Source organism: Mesocricetus auratus, unplaced genomic scaffold (assembly GCF_017639785.1).
Source record: "Mesocricetus auratus isolate SY011 unplaced genomic scaffold, BCM_Maur_2.0 Super-Scaffold_100004, whole genome shotgun sequence".
Classification (NCBI taxonomy): domain Eukaryota; kingdom Metazoa; phylum Chordata; class Mammalia; order Rodentia; family Cricetidae; genus Mesocricetus; species Mesocricetus auratus.
In genome coordinates, this window is record NW_024429189.1 from 29,444,398 (window position 1) to 29,465,109 (window position 20,712).

At 43.0% G+C, this 20,712-nt stretch overlaps 1 protein-coding gene across 6 annotated transcripts in view; it reads right to left on the reverse strand.

Moving 5' to 3' along the window:
• Itgb6 (integrin subunit beta 6) overlaps positions 1–20,712 on the reverse strand; it is a 123,319-nt gene that overhangs the window by 40,612 nt on the left and 61,995 nt on the right. For all 6 annotated transcript variants that reach the window (XM_040745431.1, XM_040745432.1, XM_040745429.1 and 3 more), the window contains 3 exons: positions 19,617–19,782; positions 18,166–18,327; positions 15,107–15,202 (listed from right to left, as the gene is read on the reverse strand). In XM_040745431.1, the coding sequence (XP_040601365.1) occupies positions 15,107–15,202; positions 18,166–18,327; positions 19,617–19,782 (424 nt within the window). The remainder of the gene's footprint in view (positions 1–15,106; positions 15,203–18,165; positions 18,328–19,616; positions 19,783–20,712) is intronic.

Here is a 20,712-nt window from a genome sequence, read left to right on the forward strand (position 1 = left end):
AGAGGACACAGTGTCCGAACGTACACCCACACTCTGACCTCCTCTCCAGAGAGCAACTCTATGCTCAGTGGTGCTTAGTGCCTGGCTGTCACACCCATTTGGCTAAGAGCAGAGGAATGTATGGTCACACCTATGTCACCTGTGGACTGATATCGAGTGGCTTTCTCCTCTGACAGACTCTGAGCACTTTGGTGAGCATTCCTGTGCTTTGGGAGGGCTCTTAGTATTCTGCCCTGCTAGGGACAGCTCCTGGCAGGATGCCCATTCCTGTGCTGGTACACTTCCTGTTGAACTCTCAAGAGCACCGCTGACTTGTAGGTGGATGTTTATATTGACTGTCCTCTTTCTGGTCATCTTGATTATTTTTTGTCCTGAATAGTGACTCAAGGCTAGATCCTTTTTTGTTGTTGTTGTTTTCTTTTCGGGTTTTCAAGATAGAGCATCTCTGTGCAGCTCTGGTTTCAAGCCTGGATCTTTACACGCTCCTATTATAACATTTCAGCTATAGTCTCAAAGACTCTTCATCACCTCCGAGATCACTAGCCATCATTTTCTAGTGACCACACTACTCATATGTCTCTTGTTAGATGGTGGAAATCAGAAGTCAACTGTCCACATGTCAACTGGAAGCTTTCATAGACAATTTACAAAACACAATGCCTAGAACAGCCACTGCTTGCATTCCTTTGGGCTCTGCCTTTGCTCCATCCTTTCTAAGCAGATTCCCTAGGGTGTTACTGACACCATGACTTTATCTTATGCTCAGCACTGTTTTCATCTCAGCATTGTTTATTTAACATTACATTCATAACCAATTTCAGTGTTTCAGATCTTAAAATATACTTGTTAAATATAGTTTACTGAAATGCATTTACCAGAATGTTGGCTCAGATCTAATCTGCTCACAAATATTTTATCTAATCTCACAAACATTTTTCTTACTTCCTTATCTATGTTTACTCACTTTTTCCTATTAGCATTCTCCCCAACCCATATCTCTCTCTCTATGATACATATACATAGCATATAAACAATAAATATACAGTTCAATGCGTATTTAAAAGTAAGCAAGTAAAACTACCACGATAACTTTGAGGTTAAATGTAATCAGCCTCTAGGGCCCTCCTTGTGGGGCTGTCAATCATTACTTCAAAAGTGTAGCAACAACGTTGAGTTTTGTCACTATAGAATCTAGAAGAGAAATATTTGTATTAGTTACTTTTTCTACAGCTGTGACCAAGGCAACTTATGGAAGGAAGCATTCATTTGGGCTTAAGGCCCCAGAGATATAAGCATTCACCAGCATCACAGTAGGGAGACAGGGCAGCAGGCAGGCATGGCAATGGAGATGCAGCTGAGAGTTCACAACTTAAAGCAGGAGAAGGAATAGATGGAGAGTAGGGCAAAGCCCTAAACTCTCAGAGCCCCTTCCCCTCTGGTGGAAAACTTCCTCTAGCAAGGCTATACCTCCTAAGCCCCCATAAATAGTACCACCAACGGAAGACCAAGTATTCAAATACATGAGCCTATGGGGACATTCTTACTTAAACTATCACAATCTATAGGTTCGGGGTTAAAAGAAAGGTCTTTAGAACACAAAAATCACTACCCAATGAGAAGAGTGATAAACAAGACTTCAAAGGAAGAATTCCATCTATAGATCTGACGTAATCCCCATCAAAGTACAAGTAAGCTATTTTGTAGCTCTCAACGAATGGATGCTAAAGTCTCTAAGAAGTGGCAAAAGGCCCAGAATAGCCAACTAAAATTGAGAGAGGAAGCTAAATTCAAGACTTACTAAAAAGCTACAGAACTCAAAAAGGATGGCTTCGACAAATAGATCAATGAAACAGAATAGAAAGCCTAGAAACCAGCTGACATAAATAAAATCAATGAATCTTCCCCAAAGAGCAGGAACATTAAATGAAACAAAAATAGTCTCCTTAGCAAATGGTACTGGGACAACTGTACACCCCCTCCCACACACAAAGAATCTAGACATATATATATATATATATATATATATATATATATATATGTTACAACTTCCATAAAATTTAACTCCTAATGGATTGCTAACCTACTTGAATGATGAAAGACCATAGCTCATAAAAGACATTATAGGATACAATCTAGATGGCCTTGTCTTTGGGTGATGACATTTTGCTACAACACCAAAAAAAAAAAAAAAAACTGATCCACAAGGGCATTGATGATCTGGGTGTAAATGAAGACAATCCCCATGTGTGAAAGACAATTTGAGAGATTGGGAAGACAAGCCACAGACTGAAGGAAAACGCTGCCAGAGGACACATCACACATAGGTTATGAGTACAAGGACCTCTCAAAACTCAACAAGAAAGCAATCTTATTCTAAAAGGAGTTGAAGATCTGCCCAGATACCCCACCAAAGAAGAGATGGAGACAGCAACAAAGCACCTGAAAATCCACTCCATGTCATGCCACCTGGGAAATACAAATGAAACCACAGTGAGATACCACTGCACACCCACTAAAGAAAGGAAGTCTGTGGCACTGACATCAGATGCTCACTAGGGTGTAGACTCCACCCTGGAGAGCAATGGGACTCCTATTCATTCCTGGTGGGAAGGCAAAATGGTGTAGCAACTACACACAGTAAACAGTTGGTTCTTTCATGCAAAACAAATCACACTCTGCCCATATAATTCAACTCTCAAGTTCCTTGGTATTTACTTAAAGTACTTTGAAAATTATCTCCCCTAAATTGAGCACATGTGTGTTATATGACAACTGCATTCATAATCGCCTCAAGCAAGTAAAATACATTTCAGTAAGTGAATGTATTAATACACTGTATATACCCTGACAGTGGTCTGTTATTCCATACTAAAAGGAAAGGAATGACTGAAACACACAAAGATATGGAGAGACTTTAAATGCATATTGCTAAGTAGAAAAACCCATGCAAAAGGATATATAACATATTATCCCAAGTATATAATGTGGAAATGGTAGAACTATGGAAGCAGTAAAAAGGTAGCTGAGGGTAGGCAAGTAACTCAGTAGAACACTCACCTACAGTGTTCAAGACCCCAAGTTCAGTCCCCAGCATAGGAAAAAAAAGATCAGTGGTTGGAGAGAGGGATGGAGAAGAAGAGAGGAAAAGAGGAGAAAGAGAGGGATGAAGGGAGGGAGGAAGGGAAGGAGGGATGAACAGGCAGAACAAGAGGGAGCAAATTCAATATGCATGATAATCCATAATGGATACACACCATTATGCATTTGCCAAAACTTAGAAAATGAATAACACCAAGAGTGAACCTTAATGGAAACTATGGATTTGGGGCAATAGTGGTGAATCATATTGTGAGGGTTTTTTATTCTAATATCCTGCCCTGAGGTAGGCAGGTCCTATGAGAGACGCTATGCCTGTGCAGGGGACTGTATGGGAAAATTAATATACCTGCTACTAAGTTTTGCTGTGAGCATAGATTTCTCTAAATATTAAAAGTGTTTTAAAAATTAAGAATCTTTTCTCAAAAAGATGACTCTTAGAGAGCCAAAAGATGGGGGAAATGTCTGTGACAGATGTAAATGATAAGGGCTTGGCTCTAGAACATGTGAACGATTCTTACTCATCACCATGAAAAGACATCTTAATAAAAGAAGAGTAGCAAACAGATATGCATAAAATGTTCTGCACCTAGACCTCTAGGACAGAAATTAAGACCACAATAGAATGCTAAGGTGCACCTACTAGAAGGCAAAAACTTAAGCAGCTGACAAGGATCTCACCTGCTGGGAGAGAGGGCATAGCTGTCAGCACATACAGGGGCTGTACATAAGCACACTGTACGATTTTTAATTCCTACTCCAAGGTTTATACAATTCGGGGAGGCAGAGCCATAGAACGCATGGCTATTTGGAGACTTATGTATGGAGACACCTTTGTTGTTGATGTTGTCAAGGGTATGTATCTGCAGTTGATTCCGAGAAGGACTCAACTGTCAAGTACTAAGGGATGCTCAACCCCTACCTGATTCCCACTACGTGCGCTAGGAGCCGTGGGAGGCATTATCAGGCTAACTTCAAGATACATGGCTACCTCCTCTGCCTCTTCCCATGCCTTTCCCTTTCCCAGGACCAAGTCTTCTCACCTTCAGCTACCAGCCTAGGGGCCTCACCATGGGGTTGGGAGGTTCTTACAAGTCTCCCATGTCACCAAGAATCCCCCGCCTTTCAGCCACCTGCAACCTTGGAGCTCCCAGATTCTAGGGCATCTGCCTTTACAAGGATTCCATGCATCAGTAGGAGGTGACATGGACCACTGTACAGAGTCAAGGATTCCATGCTGTGGATAGGGCAGAGGTGCCTAGAACCTCCCATATTATTGGAACAAATAACTAGAACAACATTTGTGCCTTATTGTCCCTTTTATTATTCATAGAAACGCTATCATTTGGAGACTATAATTATCCCTGATTAGATGCCAAATACAGAGATTCAAAGGAGTCAGCTAACTTTCTTGAAATCTCACCAAGAAGTAGAGCTGGACCCTCCTCTGCTGGCACCAGATCTCTTAGCCAGACCACTTTTGTCAGGTGCCTACCGGTCCTCTTTACCTTGTGACGTCACTGTTAAACCAGGAAGAGATCAAGGAGTAAAACTGGATTCATTTCCCTGTCTTGCTTGCTCGCTATCTTTTCCTGTATGTGTATGTAGACATGCCTTACTGAAAACGAACTCGGGACCCCGTGGCAAGCAAGTGCTCTGCCACTGAGCTGTGTCCTTTGTCCATCGTTGTCTTTTTCTAGCATTTGGTTCCCAGCACTCCTTGTTTTGCAGATGGCACCCCTCTATTCTGTAACTCCGTTGTTCCACAGTGGTTTTGCCTCAAGTGTCTGACCTTTTGTGTTTCTTCTTCATAAACAGACGCTCTTAATGCTAGAGTAAGAGTCTATGTGTGACATATGGTAATTAACTGTGCCCCCAACGAGCCAACTTCCAAATGAGGTCACATCTGTGGTAACAGGGGTTCCATCTCTAATATAGCTTTCTGGGGGACGTGGTTCAGAACCCAGAGCTGTGCTTCTTTTGCTCCCCTTTGTCTTGCACCCTTAGTTGAATCTGGGCAGGCCGTGCCTTGCCCAGACACCATGGCCTAAGTGGTAGAGGCAGACTGTGGATCTAGGCCGACACCCCTATCTTCTGTCAGGCCATCGTGGGAGGAATGGGTACGAATGCCAGCCGCAAATGAACACAAGTGTCTCATTAGAAAGTTAAAATCACAGCATCTTCTGTGCTGGCTTAGCGACTTGGATTTTAGAGCCCTTGCCTACGCAATGCAAGCAGAAAGGACCGCGGTCGTCTCAAACTCAAAGGCTGTATCTTGGAAGAAATGTAGGAAGGAATGACAGGGTTGCGTGGGGCGGGGTGGTTCCCAGGAGACCAGTACTCTGTTATGTATCTAGTCAAAGAAAAACAGCTCTTTGCCTGTGAAGCCTTGCTTCTGGGGGGAAAGTGTGATTCTTCCCGAGCTGGGGCCTGGGACTGCTGATGTAAACGGTTCTGAAGGCAACCACCAGAAGGCTTTCCTCTCCAGGGGTCTTTCATTCTTGTGGGGTTTTATTTCCCTGTTATCATTATCAGAACACCCAGGGCCCCCAGTATTATGCAAAAATTTACCCCCTACACACACACACACACACACACACACACACACACACACACTCTCTGCTACTAGAACACCCAAGATTCCAAGAGGAGCGTGTAATTGTTTCTGGGGAAAGAGTGCCATGACTGTCTGTCTCTGGGTTGCATGGTATCTGCGTTGCCTTCAGGGTTTCCGCCGTCAGCATTCTGCAGGCAGGCAGGATGGGAGTGTGCTAATTAGATCAGGTGCTTGATCTTGAAGTCTGTACCAGCAATGACTAGGTAGTCGGCCTCGGAACTTTTGAGCACTACCTGTCTCTCTCCTAGTCTGCCCAGAATGTAATTATCTTGTCAGCCTGAAGCTACAGCACACAGCTGAACGAGTGCTCGGGAGCAGCCACCATGATAAGGGGGGGGGGGGGGAACCCGAGTGGAGCACATTGCAAACTGTTAGGAGACAAACAGGCATCCGGAAGGGAGAGTCTGAGAACAAAGGGGCTGTGTGGAGTATTCGTTTAGGAGGACACTTCACAGCTCCCCTTAATGAGATTAGTGGTCTGCTTTTCAGAGGGCTACAGAAAGGCACATCCTGGGTCCCTAAGCTTTAGAAAGCCCTTTTAAAATGGAAAGGGAGATGGGTTTCTGTGACAGCCTGTGTGCTCTGCAAACCAATGGGCAGGCAATAAAACCTTGAAGGCTGACTGGAAGGAAGGATATGCAGGGAGAGAGGCAAGCAGAGGGCGTGCCAGGAGTGTGACAGAGCCAGGAGCCCCAGGTGTCAAGTGTTGTGGGTAGTTCCCCAGGAGCAGCATCTCTTTGGAACTTGTCAGACGTGCTGAGGTGTGGACATAGCAGACATACTGAATCAGAGTCTTCGTGTTCATAAGGTGTGGAATGGGTGTTTAGACAGAGGAAATGAAAAGACGCCAACCCCAGTGTCTGCGTCCGGAGATGTCAATTTCATCAGGCTAGGATGTGGCCTGGGCATTGCACCTGCGTTTTAAAAGTTGCCTAGGCAATTCTTGTAAGTGCCAATGACTGAGAACCATGGGTAAAGAATAGTCTGTGAGTTGGAAAATAAGGACATTATATCTTTAAGACTTAGATCCGTAAGTCATATGGAGTATTCAGACTGACATACTCTTGTGACATCTGTTTCACTACAAAGGTGGTGTTCTGTGTCTGCTCTTCATGAACCTGCTTCTAGGGTCTCTCACTCTTATCTCCTTCACTTCAGTCCCCCAAGCCAACTGACTTTTAAACACTTTGATTCGGTTTTTCATATACCCTGAGTATGGGTAGTTTACTGCCCCAGGGCCTTTGCATATGCCTCCTTCCGATGCCTTTTCTACCTTCTGCTTGCTGTTTCAACACCTCTTGATTTGAGTCCTCCCATCTAAGTCTTTCCCCTTAATTATTCTTTGTTGCTGAACGCTATTCCTTTCCATTCCTTCATCAGCACACTTGAACGTCGTTCTTGGCTATTTATTCATTCATGGGTTATTGTTATTATTATTATTATTATTATTAGTTGTAGTAGTAGTAGTAGTACTAGTAGTAGTATTGTCTGCTTCCCTTCAATAAACTACACCTATGGTTATATAACCTGCATTTTATTCTCTATTCCTCCAGTGTCTAAATCTGTTCTTGGTAAGTATAAAGCACATAAAAACTTAAATGAGTAAACAATCAAACAATGACTTGTGGTCAACTATTGCCCTGTATCTTAGGGTTTCTATTGCTGTGAAGAGACACCATGACCATGTAAACTCTTATACAGGAAAACATTTAATGGGGCTGGTTTACAGTTTCAGAGGTTTAGTTCATTATTGTCACGGCGGGAAGCAGGATAACATGCAGGCAGACATGGTGCTGGAGAAGGAGCTGAGAGGTCTACATCTTGATCTGCAGGCAGCAGAAATTGAACTGTCACACTAGCTGTGGCTTGAGTGTATATGAGACCTCAGAGTACACCCCCACAGTGACACCCTTCCTCTAACAAGGCCATACATACTCCAACAAGGTCACACATCCTAATAGTGCCACTTCCTGTGGGCCAAGCATTCAAACACATGAGAGTCTATGGGGACCATACCTATCTATTCAAACCACCACAACCTGTCACCCACTTTTATAATAACGGAAGCCCATGAATCTTCATATAGTATGGTAGAGTTGCATGCTCATGACTCAGAAGGCTTAGATGACCATCTGACTCTTACTAATTAGGCTCCCAGAGAAAATAGAGCATGCTTGAGTTATTATATTTTCAATCTTAGATGTCTCCTACAGGCTCACACTTTGAACTCTTGTTCCAAGGTTGTTGGTGCTCTTTGGCAGGAGATGTAGAAGCTTTAGGAGATGTCAGGGTGGGTGGGGTCAGGGTGGGTGGAGTCAGGGGCTGGCTGCCTGAAATAAGGCACTAGGGAGAGGCCTCTGAAGATAATTCTGTGTTTCTGAAACCTGTTTTCTCAGGAATTATCATTACAGTGACACAAAAGCCACTAACACACAAGTGACACTTGAGTCTCATTAGAACAATGAATGTTTTTCTAATAAAGTATCATCAGTAATGCATGCGACATATTTTTACTAAAAAACATGTGTTGTTTATTTGAAATCCAATTTTAATTAGATATTCTATATTTTATGGGTAAAAATCTATTAATCCTGCGAAGTAAGTGTTTTGGCTCCTGAAATAATGGATAAAGTACACCCAAACTATTCAAATCCAACATGCTTTTTTCTTTTAATTTTTCTATTTACTTTCTGAAGATTCAATATTGCAGGGGCAACAAAATATCCAACTGTTGGAATTAATATTAGGCCCTTTGTACTACATTTTAGGTTCTTTCTGACAACTGTGTATGAAATTAAAATATATACTACGCCTAAACTTTATGTTCAATGGGCCATGAGTTTAACTTGCCTCCTTGGGTTGATGTTCTAGTGAGCTTTCAAACAAAAGCCAAGTGGAAAAACATTACTGACAGTTAGACCAGTTAGACTGCTCCACACGGTCATCAAGGCAGGCGAGCTCCCTGTATGCACTGTTGGGATTCAGCCATGCCAGCAGTGACACACACACACAGTAGCCATTACAGCCACGGGAACACGCAGGAAAAGCATAGGGAGGGGAGCTGCACACCGTTGCTTGTGCCCTCAGACAGTGGAGTTCTCAGCCAAGGGACACGGTTAGCGGCGTGAAAATAGATACTGAAAACCATGAATTGGGCTTATGAAAGCTAAAATATAGCCATGCAAAAACAAAGACAAGCACATAGCAGGTGGATATGTTAAAAAGAATGTCTCAAGGGGAAATGCTTGAGTTATTATAGTTTCAATCTTAGATGTCTCCTACAGGCTCACGCTCTGAACTCTTGGTGCTCTTTGGCAGGAGATGTGGAAGCTTTAGGAGCTGTCAAGGGGTGAGTGGGGTCAGGGTGGGGAAGTCAGGGGCTGGATGAGTTTTGGGGCTAATGGTGAGAGGGAACAAATATTTTATTTTTAATTTTGGAAATACTGAGCACTGAACTCAGGGGTTGCATGATATTAGCAGGTGTTCTGCCACTGGGCTGTATCTGAGCTCTCTTTTTATTTTTATTTTGAGGCATACTCTTAAAAGTTGCTGAGACTGGCCTTGAACTTGTGACCCTCCTGCCGCTGCCGCTAACTGAACTAGGATTACAGGCCTGTGCCACCAGGTGTGGCTCAGTTTTTTTTTTTATTTTTACAGCAGAAAGCCTATAAATATGAAAACTCTTAGGCTCAGAATATTATAGGATAACCTTGACTTCCATCTAATGTTATTCTTGTTAATAAAAGTGATTAATGTATGACTACATACAATTTAATTCTTACGTCTTTTTAAGGCCATAAACATAGAAACTCATTTAAAAAATGGGAGCGTACTTAATATGTACAGTATGGTAGCAATTATGTTAAAATATGCAAATACATGCAAAGAAAGGGGAAGGAAGGCTCACTCTAAAATGTCAACAGTGGTTAGCTCTGTCTGAGGGACTGGTTTATGAGTGATCCTTATTTTTTCTTCCTGCTTTTCATCACGTCACTGCCTCTCTCCCTTTTTATGCAATTGGTGCATTAATTTCGTAGCTAGAAAAAGAGAGTAGCTGTGTTTTGTTTTGTTTCTCCACACTTCCATACTGCATTGCTGGCAGGAGAGTATCCCATGCAATAGTAACTTGGACAGACTAGGAAACTTTGACGATGCCATTTCCTTGTGACCCAGGGGCCTCACTTAGAGATGTGTGGATGGGTGACGGAGAATACAAGTGTAGGGATGGGCGCGGTGACAGCATCTACAGTGCTGCACAGTTGCATGTGACTCAGTGCTCTCAGTGACAGAAAGATGGGGATGGAGTCAGCTGACACTACAGGCACCTCCCTGGCTTAGCCTCAGACAGCAAGTAATTGTGCTCACAGAACTGTGCCCTGAAAGTGAATTAAAGTGCTGAAGTTTATACCATACGTGTATTTTACTACAACATGAAAACACAACAAAAATACCCCCCCCACACACACACCATTAGAATTCCTCTTTTCCCAAGAACAATCTTTGGCTGTTAAGTCTTGTAGATTATTGAGTTCAGTTCTTCAATCAGGTAAAAAGAGAGTGGTAGACATTGAATGCACACAATGAAATGTGCTGGCATGTCATTAGTATAGAACCAGTATGGATGTCCTTATATTTTAGGAGCATAAAAACAAGTATAAGAACGACGGACAGTGAGTTCAGGATCCTGCTGAGATCACTGAAAGTAAGAGGGAGAACAGAGATGGGGTGTCAGTCACTCTACGGTATTCTTATGGTCATAAACTCTGGCCTGGTTCCTAGGAGATGCTCAAGAGATACTTGATGAATGAATGAATGAATGAATGTGTAGTCAGTGGCATCATTGCCCAGTGATACACTAGATGTTCTAGGTGTCATGCTAAAGTTCAAACATTTAGACTGTGTAGTGACAAGATCTCCTATATGTGAAGATCTAGCAGGAGATCTCATGAAGGCTCTATTTCAGACCTGTGTCTTTTCTTCTATGTTAATGTTCTGGAGTACAAGCTTTTGGTTTCTTTAGCTAACAGTGCCTACTGATGGTTGGGCATAGATGGGATTTACTAGCTAGCCTTATTCAATAAATGCCCAGTAATCTGAGGACATGAGTTTTATTTCCAAATCCTCCCTCTCTGAGGGATGTTTCAGTTAATGAGGAAAGTGTAAGGCAGCTGGCTCTCCTCAGGCTTTGTTCCCAGATACAGTCAATTAAGGAGAAATCAAAAGTCTTCCCCATTACACTTGAATCGAGAGTAATTTATTAACTCCATGGCAATGTCACATAATCGTGAAATTGCCTTTTATCCCAGACGATTTTATTTACATTAAAATCCCAAGTTTGGAATACCCAATGATAGCATGAGATTGAGAGGATAGGGAATAACTTCTTAGAGCAGGCCCTAAAATCAGTTCAAGTACAGCTAGTAAACCTTGTTATCTGTGGGGGATCATCAGAATTTGTGATCAGCTCCAGCATTGGTCATCAGCTGTTAAAAATGGAGGTCAGTAGGCCTAGTCTTTTTATTTTGTAAATACTGATGCCAAAGAGATCAAGGGATTTCCATTGAACTGAAATTGTCTTGACCTTTTCCACCAAGAACATTAGAAAGCAAAACAACAATTGAACCAACTGATGAATACCAAGGAGGTCCAATTGTTACTTTATCTCCTCTAGTTTGTCTTAATCTCCTCTCTTGCTACAGTGAATAGGCAAAGGGAGAAGGGGAGAAAAAAACGCGGGGGGGTTACTGATTCCTGAAACATGGCAACTTATGGGCAGGATGTGACTCCCATGGTCGGAGCAAGAGCAGGAGGCTTGCAGCCTGTTCCTGCTCCTCAGACTTGCCATGTGATCTAATGTGTGCCAGGGGATAATCGCTCAGGGGTTCCCCTGCCACAGCCCAGTGGGAAAGGAAGCTGTGGAACTTCTCCAGCAGGTCTGTCTCAAGACAGATGGCATGGCTCTGCTTTCCTCTCTGGTGCCATCTGGGTCCAGGATGGAAGGCAGGAGAAGGGGACAGGTTAGGCGGCAGAGCATCCTGTCGATGGTCAGAGGCCCTGCGCTTGCCCTGCGTGCCCAGACATCCCCAACCTTGTGTGTTTGTCACATCAAGCTCCAAGTCCCTCCTTAGAGCATTTGGCCCAATTTTAGATAAAGAAAAGGAGATTTTTTTAAAAAATTGTATTTGGATATTCATTTAACAACTTCACTGAGACTTGACCTAAACAGAAGGATGTGTGAGACACTTTCCCTTCAAAGATCTACTAGCTGAGAACTTCTTGTCTCTCTGGAAAAGGATAAGAACCTAATCTACCTCTGTGCTCATGCGTTAGCCATGTTACTCTGTCCTAGTAACCTCAGGACACCAGTTAGGGTGACCGTAGACGGTAATTGACCCGGAGATGTCTGCTGCAGATAGGCCATCCTAACATCTCACCATCAGCACTAGCTTTCCACGCACCACATCCTTCCAGCCAGGGGTAGACATTTAGGAAACATGTAGATAGTGGAAGGCCTCGCAAATAGCATGAGGTGATGGGTCACATGATTTGATAGTATAGAAAGAATACTAATTTAATTGTTTTTATCCCAGTATCTCACTAGAAAGGAAGGATACCTCAAATTAGACAGTTGGACTTTAAGAGTGAGAATTTAAAAGAACGAACCAAGGTGTAAATTTTTGTTTTTAAGCTTGGGTAATCAAATCTTGACCTTAAGTGGTATTTAGTACTAGGATGTAATATACTACCTAGCGCTCAGCTGATTATCTATCATTTTCTTTTGGACTCTGTAATTGGACAAACAAGAAACTATTCCTAATAATAAGTTTGTTCCTAGTTGTCTGTTTGCTGGAGTCTGGGGTGCACACTGCAGTCATACCGAACGGAAAGGAAACTGCTTACTGGGTCCCTTCCAGTGTTTGTTCAGATGCTTACAACAGTGCACAGCAGCCCCCGACACCTGGGCAGTCCAGAGCATCCTACCCAGCTGCCGGAAACAACAGTCATTTTTCCTGAATTCCTTGAGTGGGCAACATAAATCTTACTTGCTGCAAGACAGAGCCGCCATTGAACCTCACCCATCCCCTGCAGGCTATGCAGGCAAGGAACTATCCTTAGTGTATAACTCAGGCAAATAATTTACCTTCTGGAATTTCCATTGGACCTCACCATTGGCTACCGAATTTCTCCCACTGGTGGCTTATTTTTCAATGATTCTTTGGTGCCTTTGATCTTTATTTCATTACTACCACACACATCCTGTTGCCCGGGCCTCCAGCACATACAAGGCGTGTTCCAAGAGTTTTAAATGGAAAAGCAACAGAGACCATTATTGGTCTATTTTCTGTTTTCATTATCAATAAAGCATGAGATCAAGCCAGGTGGTTGTGATGCTTGCCCTTACTCCCAGAACTTGGGAGGCAGAGGCAGGTGGATCTCTGTGAGTTCAAGGCCAGCCTGGTCTACATAGGGAGTTCCAGGACAGGCTCCAAAGCTTCACAGAGAAACCCTGTCTTGAAAAACAAAACAAACAAAAAGATAAAGAGATAGCATTTTCATGTTATGTGAAGCCTTCAGTGAAGTACACGTGGCTGTCATCATCTTTAGTCCAAGCTGCCTCGTGGCCCCCTACTGCAGATGGCATGATGGATCATCAGAAGGAAAATGGAGCAATGAGACACCAGTCAGAGCAGGCTGCTGACCTGGCTGCTGGGTTGTGACTCCCTGAAAATGTCCCTTTGAATTCAGTGGCGCCCGGATGGCAGAGACCACAGATCATGACAGAACATAAATTCTCCTCATAATGAGATTAGTAGGCAGACAAAATAAATGTCCTGCTGTTATATTAGAGGCAGGCTGTAACTGGTGTTTTCTTTGGAAATGATCATTTCTTTTGCAACAGGGGAACCATGTGCAACTAACTGGAAGGCAACAGATTCTGTTTCAGCACATAGTTATTTTTCATCCTCCTCTGTCTTTTTAATGGTGGCTTAGGGGAGGTGTCTAAACAGGCCGTGCGTCTTAAAGACTATTACCAACATGAATTATGGGAGTCTATGCTCATGATCATCAATCGTGTTCCCCAGACTCCCTTCTGCAGGCAAGTTCTGTGCAGCTCCCCCTCCAGCTTCTAAACTACAGCCCTGCTGGGGAGGAGGTGCTGTGACCCCTGGGATCCTCTTGCTTTAACCTTCAGATCAAAGGCAGGGTAGATTCACTATTGTGATGAGGGTATTTAAAAATATATTTTTACTGCAACTCTACTACTTAAAACCAGTGAAAACCAGTATCGCGTATGAGGCAGCCTTAAGAAAATGTCCAGATCAGGTGACCTGAGAAACAAAAGCCTCGAGGATGGAGCTTGGTTGCAATGGCCTTCCTTAGTTCGCAGCAGAAGGCACTCTCACCTGGAGTACAATACCCTCCTCTCAGTAAAAATGTGAGATAACATCTTCTCCTGGATCCTTTCCATAGAATTTGATGCAAGTTCATGGGCTGCACCATTCTGAGTACTGAGTACATTTAATCAAAGCCTTCTGGGAAAAAATCAGAGTATGCCCTGCAAAGTCACCAAGCATGTGAAGAGGCCCTTTCAAAAGGAAAGGGAAATCAGAGTCTGTGCTTTGGAGCATTTGGCACTTTCTCATAGAAAGCACAATCTAACGTCTGTATTTTTCCGCACTCCAGGCTTTTCTATGAAACTGCGTATTTTAAGGAGTCCACTTGCTGTTATCTCAGTTCACAGTATTTTGACATTTTGCTCTGCTTGGGTTGTAAAGAGACCACAGAAATCATAAATTTGCAGAGGCGCTTTGCAGTTCACATGGTGGTTAGCAAGCGTCCTGGAAATCTAATGAAAGATTGCCCTTTCCACACTGGTGTCTCCTTCCAAACACATGAACCACAAATACAACTACAACTGGGAGTGGAGAGATCATTTCTTGGTCCCAATTAAGAACTATTTTTCTTTTCACTTTCCGCTTCTCAAAAGCTTGAGTTGCATCGCTGCTTGAGTCTTTCTGTGTTTGCAAACATTTAGTCAGTGCCCTCACACTATTAATGTCTCTCTTAACTGCTTGTCAGAGGAAATGCTTATTTTAGTTCCAGTAAGTGACCCCCACCCACATTTACTGGTCCTCTCTTCTCACCTACCTTTTTCATCTCCAACTCTTTTTTTATTGTTATACTCCGTGCTCCCCCACTTTCTGCTGCCTCTCCCTGCTTGTTATGTAAAATTTAAGCAGCAAATGAAAGAGCTTCGCCAAACATTCAGTTTTCTTGGTATGTGTTAATGATTATCCAACAGCCCTTCCAAGTGTGAGTCACAGAGTTAACCTTATAGTTTCATGACGCATAAACCTCCTTGAAGGGATTTCTCCAATCCTGTTTGCTTACCTCATACAAGTGGACTTGTTCTTGGGTTACAGCAAAGATCAGTAGCACGTTGTTTTGTACCAGTTTATCAATGAGTTGACCAATTGTTGGATATTCCTAAAATTGATACATAGGCTTAATATCTTAACCACGGAAGGTAAAATTTAAAAACGTTCTTTTCACAGTTGAAAAAGTCAATATTCACAGGCATTTTATCGGTCATTATAAAGAAACACTCATTGCTGGTGTTATTCACTTAGCTAAGGAATTGTCCCAAGTCTTGTAAGGTTAGGTAAGCCTTAAAAATGGAGACTGGCCATATGCTATACCATGCCCTCTCTCTCCTAAGCAGACCCCCTGGAACTTATCTCAAGACTTCCAATGTGTCATATTGTCTCCCCCAAGTGCTACTCAGCAGCAGGTAGGAATGTTAGACCAAGAGGCAGGGTGGGCAGACTGCTGCATGATGTAAACTATGAGCTGGCTCTTGTAACCCTTACTGGAATTGGATGAGGCGACATGAAGGGATGGAGGGCTGATGAATAACACACTATAATTCCTATGACTGTCAGATTTGAGACAGGCCCATACCAGTTCTCAGGGGTGGTTTTATTGCCTCTGCAATGTCATAAATTGGTGGTATGGAATCCCACACTCTTTTTTTTTCCCAGCATGAATTAAAATGGTTTGTTCTTTTGGCATAGAAACATTCCTTATCAAGAAATGTGAAAAAAACTAAAGAAGTTATTCTTTATCAAATTTACAGATGAATTTACTTTTCAAGTCTAGAAAATATGCCTGCCCTGTGATTTCAAAAGCAGATAATGCACAGGGAGGACTTGTAGAGGAGGAGCAACCTGTGGAAGATTAAACTCGGAATATGGTTATGACTGCAGCCTGTCAAAGGGAGGAGAAGGGCCAGCAGCAGAGCCTTCTGTTCTCTGAGGTAGTGCATTGTTAAAGTCTCAGGGCTGCCAGAGTATTTCTGTCTGGGGCCATCATTAGGTACAAGGTTCAGTAAAGCAAAGGGTGTTCCTTTTTTCTAAATTACCTAGAGAAAATTCCCAACTGTGACCCAGGCTGTGAATGCCTTTTTTTTTTTTTTGGTCACAGCTGGATTTTTATTTTTTATACTTTTCATTTCTTTTATTAATTTATTTTTACTTATGTCTGTGTGAGGGTGTCAGATCCCCCGGAGTCACAGACAGCTGTGAGCTGCATATGGGTGCTGGGAATTGAACCCGGGTCTGTGGAAGAGAAGCCAGTGCTCTTAACCACTGAGCCATCTCTCCAGCCCCACATTTGGATTTTTGTTAGTAGAGATACCAGACAATAGATTCTTTCCTTGCTCCGACACATTTAGTGTCATTTGCCCAAACTTTAAGCTCCCTTAGGTCTAGAGCCTAAGGCCCTGCCACACTGGGTCCTCTCACCTCCATGGGTTCACACCTGTCTACTGCTGCATGTGGAGTCAGGATCGTACTATCCAGCCCACACAGGCTACTGTTCTATGCTTTAATGAGATCTGTTACTTTAGTGCTCATAATTCTACCGAAAACTCAAGGCCAGAAACAGGTCCTACGTGGTGTTCCTGGGAATCCAGCTTTGCTTTTAGCATACAAAAATACCCAAAGGACTCGGGGGGGGGGGGGGGACTGGAACGGCCTGTGGTTCTGTGCTTTGCAGACATTTACTCAGAATAATGAGTTAAACATTTGTTAAGCCAGAAGGTCGTGTCAGGTAATGGGTATTGTTTGACTCTATGATCTTCTCCTTTTCAAGAATTCTATTACGGGGCATTCAATAAATTAATGACAAAAGGAACCATTTCCTGGAACCTCATTGACTAAAGGACAAACTTTGGTGAAAATCACTGCGATTCTTACATGAAAAGATTGAGACTAGAGACCACATATGTATGAGGAATAAAGCCGTTCAAAGATACGGGAAAAGCAAGACTGAAGTTCAGAGTTAGGTCAAAGAATGGCCTAAATTTGTGAACCAGTAGAGTTTGTATAGAATAGCTTTTAATACTCTTTTCTTTCTGTCTTTCTTTTGATCGACTCTGGAATTCCGGGCTTTCCCCCTCTCCTTCCTATGCGTCCTTTTATAAATTGGCATTTGAAGGGTCCTTTAACTTTTTGAGTCCCGTTTCCTACTGTGTTAAATACACATGATAAGACTTTCTCAGGTTAATGCTTCTTCCTTCCGTCTCATGCACTCGTCAGCACCCACTGAGATGCAGGCACGGAGCCGTTAGGAAACAGAGACAGCAAAGTAGCCCAGGCACTGGGAAAAGCACAGAGTAAGCGAGCACCTTGCCATACAGAGATGTGCGTGAAGACACCCAGGAATAAGGGTGAGACGAGAAGTGACTGCTTTGGGACGTAGCGGATGTCAAAGAGGGCTCTCTGGGACTTAAAGGGCAATTTAGTTTCTTGAGTACAGGGCATAACATTTTCAAACAGGTAGCCACATGGTCTGTTCACGGCAACCGCAGTTAGACAGAGTCCTACTGAAGATCAGATGAGACCGCGTAGGGCAAAGACCTCTGAAATTTTTAGCTAGTTTGACAACAGTCAAGTGTTTCTCTATTTTAAATGTTACCAGCATTTTTTTTTCAGCAACAGAAGGATGAGCTGAGTGTTAATAAGCACCAACCAAGCAGTGCTTGATTAGCTGTTCCAAACAGAGCACCATGGTCACGTGACACAGCTGAGGGATAATGATGTTCACAAAGCCCTCGGTGGCACTGTTCTGACCTGGAGCACTGTGGCTGAGAACAGAGAGCTGTCTGTGTTGCTTTTTGCTGGCCTCAGGACCTCTCGGAAACTGGGGAGGTTCTGGGTTCACCTGTGCCGTAACACACACGCCCACCGCCTGCCCAGGGGAGGTCACTTGAGCTCTATGTGGAACCTGCGGTGCACTTGAGGTGGAAGAGAGCAATTTCTAGCTCCTAAAGCAGAAAACACAGACTGCCTTCACCAAGTGCCTGAGTCATTTCGCTTGGTTTCATAGCAGTTGTTGTCATGTGGGTCTACTTGCGGCTCTGAAAGCTGAAGGGAGTGAAGGTTTCATACCAAGACGGTTGACATGGAGTATTCGTTCCTGTTGTCCAAGTGACAGAGCCCATCATTGGGAATGACGATGCCTGCCAGCTTGCTGTCCATTCCAAAATGAGAATCGGCATCACTCACGAAAACCAGGAGGTGGAGCGAGTCATTGCGCCAGCCAATCTTTTCCTAGAGTGAGAAGGCAGACACAGGTTGTATGGAAATGGGCAGGCAGGCCCGAATTGAGGCTTGTGCAGCTACTCACATTCGGACTCGGAGCAACGTGTGGATAGCCCATTCTAGCCTTTCTATCTATAGTGACTTTATAGTTTATTAGAGACCTGAGATCCCGGAGCATTTGCTTTTTCCTAGGCAACTTTCAGGTTTCTTTTCCATTACAAAAAAATGGTTCCACTACAAGTAGTGTTGGGGTCATCTTGTCTTCTAGATATTGATCTTTATCTGCCCTCAATTCACCCGGAAAAAGATGAGAGGAGGTGGTTGGGAAGGTCACAGTCATTTTAAATTCAAGCTAAATGCAACGAAAATTGGTTATAAAGTAAGCCTGTTTCATTAAAATGTCACCCAGCATTTAGGTATGTATTTCTAACGATGTCACCTGAGAATTATACACCTTAACACAAGTATAAGAACTGCTGATTGAAGATGGCCCCAGGGTCCTACTAGTGGAGATTGTCTGCAATCTGTGTCTTAGCAGCCATCTCCCAGAGCTAATATTAGTCTAGCAAGCCTTGGGCAAAAACTGCTCATGGCTGTCCAAACTACGTTACCCTTCCCTTCCTCCTTTAACTCCTGACCCTTGTGCCTTCTAGAAACTTCCGCCTGAACATCTCCTGGTATTGCCCAGGATGGACTAATGTCTAGACAGGGCTATCATTCTTCTCAATACTCCTTAAATAGTCAAGGGGGATCTGGGTCCTGACAGATGATGTGACTTCTGATCCTGACTTTATTAGTTCAAAACAACAGAGTTTATCTTGAGCTATATAATGAAACTCTGCCTCTCAAAGCCAAGGGCTAGGGATGTAGCTCATTAGTAGAGTTAGTATAGTGCTTGCCTAGCATGTACAAGGCCCCACATCATAAAAAAGGTGAAATAAATAGTTATGTAATTAAGTGTGCTGTATTCTGACTCAGACATTTTAATGCCCATTAATATTCTGCTTTAATTTTTTCTACTATAGTTAATTAAAAAAACAACTAATCTGATCTTTGAACCAAAATTTCCTTATACTAGGACACTGATTATTCAAATTCAGACATGTGAAACATACTCCCACTTCAATATGACTAAAGTAAATTTTTAATGGAAGTTTTATATTTTAAGAAAAGGATCAATGTAGAAGTATGGTGATCAAAGGAAAGGCAATTAGCTAAGCTTCCCAAAGCAGATTTACTAATAAGAGATTTCGTTAACAGGATGGAGTTATGACCCTACCCCACTTCCCACACCATACCTTACACACAGCAGCTTGCATAATTGCATCGAATCCACCTTCAGGTGTGTCAATATTAGCAGAAATCTTCTGTTTTCTTACAATTTCATTGAATCTCTCGGCATCATCAGTCAATGGCAAAATGTGCTTGAATCCAAATGTAGGTAAACAGAAATAGGGAATACTACTACAAAAGAAATATGGAAAAAAATCTTAAATGTGATCCAGTGCAGTTATTGGATCTGATATCCCGAGAACATTTCCTTAAATGATGAATGCTTTTCTAAAGAGCCCAGTGAATCTTAAGTTCACTATTTTCCCCATGTTGACTTTATTAGCTAACACCCATGTGAAGCCTACTGTGTATTGTACACAGCTCAAACAGGGACTGCAGATGATCCCATCATCAGACTCTCATTCCAGGGTGTTTACCTGATGACAAACTTAACTTTGTGTTCAGATATCTTGACTTGTTATCAAGCATGAGTCATCCCCAAGCACAGAGAGAGGAACCTGCCTCCGTCGGTTCTCCTCTGCTCTCAACCCTGTCTGCCATGGGCACAGAGCTCACAGCGAAGCTCTTGGTTTTTGTCTTTGGCTTTCTGTTGCTGTGATAAAACACAATGATCCAAAGCAACTTGGAAGGAAAGGGTTTATTTCATCTTACAGCTTGCGGTCTATCACCTAGGGAAGCCAGGGCAGAAACCCAAGGCAGGAACTCATGCAGAGGCAGTAAAGAGTGCCTCTGACTAGCTTGATCCTCATGATTTGCTCATCCTGCTTTCTTACGGCCCCCAGGAGCATCAGCCCAAGGGCAGCAACCCGTACAGTGAGCTGGGTCCTCCCACATCCATCATCAAGCGGGAAAATGCACTTATAGGGCTTGCTTGCCCACAAGCCAATGTAGTAGAGGGGTTTTCTCCCTTGGAGAATTCCTCTTCTGACAGCACTCTAGCTTGTGTCAGGTAGACAGAAACCTAGGAAACAATGTTTCTAAGCACACAGTGATACAACCCATCAGAACAGACCAGTCTGGAACCAAACCTGTGGTTGAAATGTCACGGTAGTATGACACCTACATCAAAGTAAATGGCAGGAGCCAATTGAGGATTCAGCC